Genomic DNA, 4,527 nt, shown 5'->3' on the forward strand with positions numbered 1-4,527 from the left:
AATTCTCCAAATGCTAACAGTTGTGGAGCCAAGATGCTGTTTCGAGCCAGTGACAGCAAATACCAAGTTCAGACAGCGTCCATACACATGCCATTGTGGGTAAAGGGATCTGCAGTTGGCCAGGATCAAAATGGGCATGAAAATCTTCTTGGGAAAACTTTTGGAGGTGGTGTCCTGCAGTAGCGTTACGACCGCGTGTTTTCACTCAGTAGCCTTTCACGTTGGGTGCCCGCTTCTCGTTTTGCCCGCGCGTTCATTTAACAGCGAGGCGGGCGGACGGGGGTGCCCCGGGGCGGCTCAGGGGAGGAGCGGTGCGGCAGGCGGAGGCAGCCCCCCTCCCTGCCCCCTTCACCTCCTGCCCGCTCCCCGGCCGGGCACCCGCCGCCCCCTCCCCCGACGGTGCGGGCGTCTCCGCGGCGGCCCTCGGGGGCGGACCGCGGCCACCCCCGCCTCCGGCCCCCCGCCGGGCGCCGGCTTTAAATGCGGGGCGGCGCGGCGGCACCGGTGCTCTTGCCATCTCCGGCACCGCGCTTGGAACACGTAGCCGGCCGCCATGGTCGAGGCTTTCTGCGCCACCTGGAAGTTGGTGGACAGCCACAACTTCGACGAGTACATGAAGGCACTGGGTAGGTACGGCCGGGTGGCGGCACCTTAGGAAACCTTGCAATTTTGCACCATCTTAAAAAAAAAAAAAAAAAAAAAAATTGAAAAGGCTCTCCCCCATTGCCAGAAGTGTAGGTGAGACACTGGCAGCAGTGGTGGTGATGGAGGGGGTGGTTGTGGCGGCTGTGCTTCTTATCCACAGAGCTAATTCTATGCGGATCATTCACCTGGGCGGCCGGGTGTGTTTGTGTGGGACAGGCTCCGGGAAATGTCCCCGGGCTAAGGGAAGCGTGTGAGAAACGAGCACGTGCTGCCTGCGGATAAGTTTGAAACAAGCACGCAAAAAAGCAATCATTATGCTGGAGTGATAAGGAATTGAAACTCTGAGCAGCAGAAGCGATCGCGGCCGTGCGTGTGACCGCGGGCGGAGTGCGGTGCTGCCGTGCTCGGCGGTGAGGGAGGGCGCGGAGCTACAGCCGGGCGGACAGTAGCGGTGGACACTCGCGGTACAAGGGCATGAGAGAAGCAGACAGCAGCGTTTCACAGGGATAGCCGGCAGCTGTAGAGCGGGGTAAAAGATCTCTGTACCTCAATATATAGAAAAAAAAAAAGCAAAAATCCCAGTTTGATGGATTTCTCTTTTCCCTTGAATGGTCTAGGAGTGGGGTTTGCAACACGGCAGGTGGGGAATGTGACTAAACCCACTGTGATTATCAGCAGCGAGGGGGACAAAGTAGTGATCAGAACTCAAAGCACTTTCAAAAACACAGAGATCAGCTTTAAACTGGGAGAGGAATTTGATGAAACTACCCCCGACGATAGAAACTGCAAAGTAAGTGAACTCTGGGGCTGCAGTTGCCTCTCTTTTTCTTCCCACCCCGCCCCCCAGGCTCTGCCTTTGGTACAGTCAAAGGAAAAAATGTAACTTCTGATGCTACTAGTTTTAGAGCACTGCAAAGGACAGGAAAAAAAAAAAAAAAAAAAAAAAAAGGCAAGATTGAGCCTTGCTTGTCCTGCCCGCTTACACCCTACCTTTTCTGAGTGTATCACGTTGCCAGCTCCCTGTCTGCTTTCCAGTGTCAACTGATTGTGTTAGTTGCTTGCTTGTCTTACAAGCCAAATATCATCTGGCATAACTTTTCCCAGTCAAAATAGTCAGATGCCTCTTTTGAGGCATAACCTTTGGGAGCTTAACATCAAATATTATTCCAAGGCACATCTGAAGTGGGATCTTGTGAGATCTTGGAACTCAAAGGAAACAACTTTTTCATCCTTTGACACAAACAAGAATTGTGTGGATTTCATGCTTAAAACGAGGATGATTCAAAGGCTTGGCTTTAAAATGGCTGGGACTACTTTATCATTCTAGATCCACATCCATCTGTAGAAGAGAATTCAATAGAACAGTGCATGCTGAATGTGTGAGCAGAATCCCAACTACCCAAAATAAAGGCATGTCTTTGTTTTTCTTGGTATCTCACAGTCAGTTGTGACCCTGGATGGAGAGAAGCTAGTGCACATACAGAAATGGGATGGCAAAGAGACAAACTTTGTGAGAGAAATAAAGGATGGCAAAATGGTAATGGTAAGTATAAAGCACACTGAGCATTTGCATGCACCGCAAACACTCCCAACTTACTCTTATCTCAAGCTTTGTGAACAGTGTGATTTAGACACAAATCGTTAAACTAATTGGTGAGGAAAGCTAGCAGAGACTCTTCAAATATTTATTTTGTTTTACTTTGTGTATTGTTTTACTGACAATTAAAAAATTTTTAGTGGCTTTAGGCAGGCTAGGCTGTGGATTTCCAGAGTGTATGTGTTCTCTTTCTAGACTTTTGTGTAAATACCCAAGAAAAAAAGTCCTGGTGAGCTTGTAATGATACAAAGTTCTTGATTACATGGAAAATTATCTGTTGCCAGTGGCAATTTAGACTTCTTTAAAAACTTGTTTTATGTGTGCACACATAAATAGTATTTAATTACACAGAACAAGTAGTTTCCTTAAAAAAGGAAAAAATTACAATATAGCTAATAGCGTTTTCATGTTTAATAATAAAGGTTTTAGTCCTCCTATCTTATTAAAAACTATGATAAACTGTGTGGAGAAAAGTCTGAGTTTAAATTCACCTGCTTTTCCTGACTTTTTAGAAACAAGAGTATGGGGTGAATAAATGTTGTGAGTTACTACAGCTTATGTCCAGGATAGCACTTCTCATGGCACACAGATGTAGCTTTCAAAAATAAAATGTGTTTAGCTATACTAATCCATCAGACTTGGTTGTTGGAGAAGACCAGTTATTTTGTTTCCTAAGTACTTCAGAAAGTATCTGTGTGGATGAAGACTTGCAAATAATACAGACTTCAAAACATAGTGAAACACAATGTGGCAAGTTTTTCAAGGGAAAACACATGCTTTGCTTTTTGAACAGCTATGCACAAATCACGCAAATACAGAAAATCTTGTCTTTTGTAATTGGAATACAGTGAGATGCCCTGTTCTACTTCAGGAAATACCTCCAGAATGCACACTGTAGTTGGTGTTCTGCACAACTGCAGTGTCTAGAGTATTTGTTAGTTCTAGCTACACAGGGTACAGAATGCATTTTTTTAAGATGAGGTTCTCCTAGAGTTTATACCTATGCATAATAGTATAGAGGCCTTGGAATTTTAGATTGCACATCTTACTGGGATAAGCTTTGGGAAAATAAGTGTTAAGTCTGTATTAAAACAATGCTATATTTAAAATAATTAAACAGTAAATTTAATTTTTAACAGCCTCCTTGTAAATGTGCATTATGTGTTTCTTGGGTGTGAGAGCAGCAAAGTATCATTTCTTATGGGAACCATAACTAAGGCTTGGCTTCTTGTTCATTTAAAGTGTTAATAATCTAGATCTATTTGTTTTTCTATAAATTAAATAATGTAAACCAACCTTGATCCACTATGGACTTCATAATGTGTTAAACAATTATAGAAAATGGTCCAGCCTCTAACATGTCTGTCTTTTCCTTGGACTTGCAGACTCTCACCTTTGGTGATGTGGTTGCTGTTCGTCACTATGAGAAAGCGTAGAGTTTACCTGACTTCTGTCCAGATGTTACTTCTGCTGGATGGATTAATGTCCTGTCCATAATTGATCATAGCTAAAACGCACATTTCTGGCATGAAAGGTTAATAATTTTTTTTTTTGGGGGGGGGTGTTTTTTATTAAAAAAAAAAAACAAAAACATAATGCTATCAAATTGGTGTACTTGTGCTGTATAGTGAAAACAGGTTAAACTTGGCATTAAATTTCTGGAACACTTGCCTCTCCTTTTTTTTTTTTTTTTTTTTACAGTAAATGGAAAATATTTGAATTGTTTTGGAATGCAGATCAAACAAATTAAAAAGTTTTTTTAACTCTGCTCCTTTTGTATTTAATCAGCTAACATTCCAGTGTCCCGGAGGGAGGTGTTCAAAGTTCTTTTTTCTGAGTTAAAGGACAGAAAAGCATGTGCTACACAATGGTGCAGCAGCCTTTCTATGCAGTGTAGAGTACTTGGGGAAATGAAAAATTGACTTTGTTGGCTTTTTGCTGAAAAAATCTAAACTAACTGTATTTATGTAGACAGAGAAGTGAGATGTTCACATCGGTTTCAGCTCTCCTCTTCCCTGGGAACTTGTTACTCAGTGCATGTTAAGGTCAATAAATTGGCAGATGATGTTCCAGAGCTCATAGAGTTTTGGTTTTAATAGTTAAAGATTTTTAATTTGTTTTGATAGGTTTGGGTTTTGTTTTGTTGTTTGGTTTTTTTTTTTTTTGATAATATGCAAATATTGAAGTCTTTCACAGGGTGGGAGGAAAGGGTCAACATGCTAACTCCCTTACATCAGTCTCGACAGGAATGGTGGGAAAACAGTACAACATGAACCTACTGCAAT

The 4,527-nt window shown here is 42.8% G+C and overlaps 1 protein-coding gene across 1 annotated transcript; it reads left to right on the forward strand.

The window, feature by feature from the left end:
• Positions 1-460: 460 nt before the first annotated feature.
• Positions 461-4,316, forward strand: FABP7 (fatty acid binding protein 7). Its single transcript, XM_032101598.1, has 4 exons — positions 461-626; positions 1,263-1,435; positions 2,087-2,188; positions 3,628-4,316. The coding sequence occupies exons 1-4, from the start codon at positions 554-556 to the stop codon at positions 3,676-3,678; spliced, it is 399 nt and encodes a 132-aa protein (XP_031957489.1). The 5' UTR covers positions 461-553; the 3' UTR covers positions 3,679-4,316.
• The last annotated feature ends 211 nt before the right edge of the window (positions 4,317-4,527 follow it).

This window comes from Corvus moneduloides, chromosome 3, assembly GCF_009650955.1.
Source record: "Corvus moneduloides isolate bCorMon1 chromosome 3, bCorMon1.pri, whole genome shotgun sequence".
Classification (NCBI taxonomy): Eukaryota; Metazoa; Chordata; class Aves; order Passeriformes; family Corvidae; genus Corvus; species Corvus moneduloides.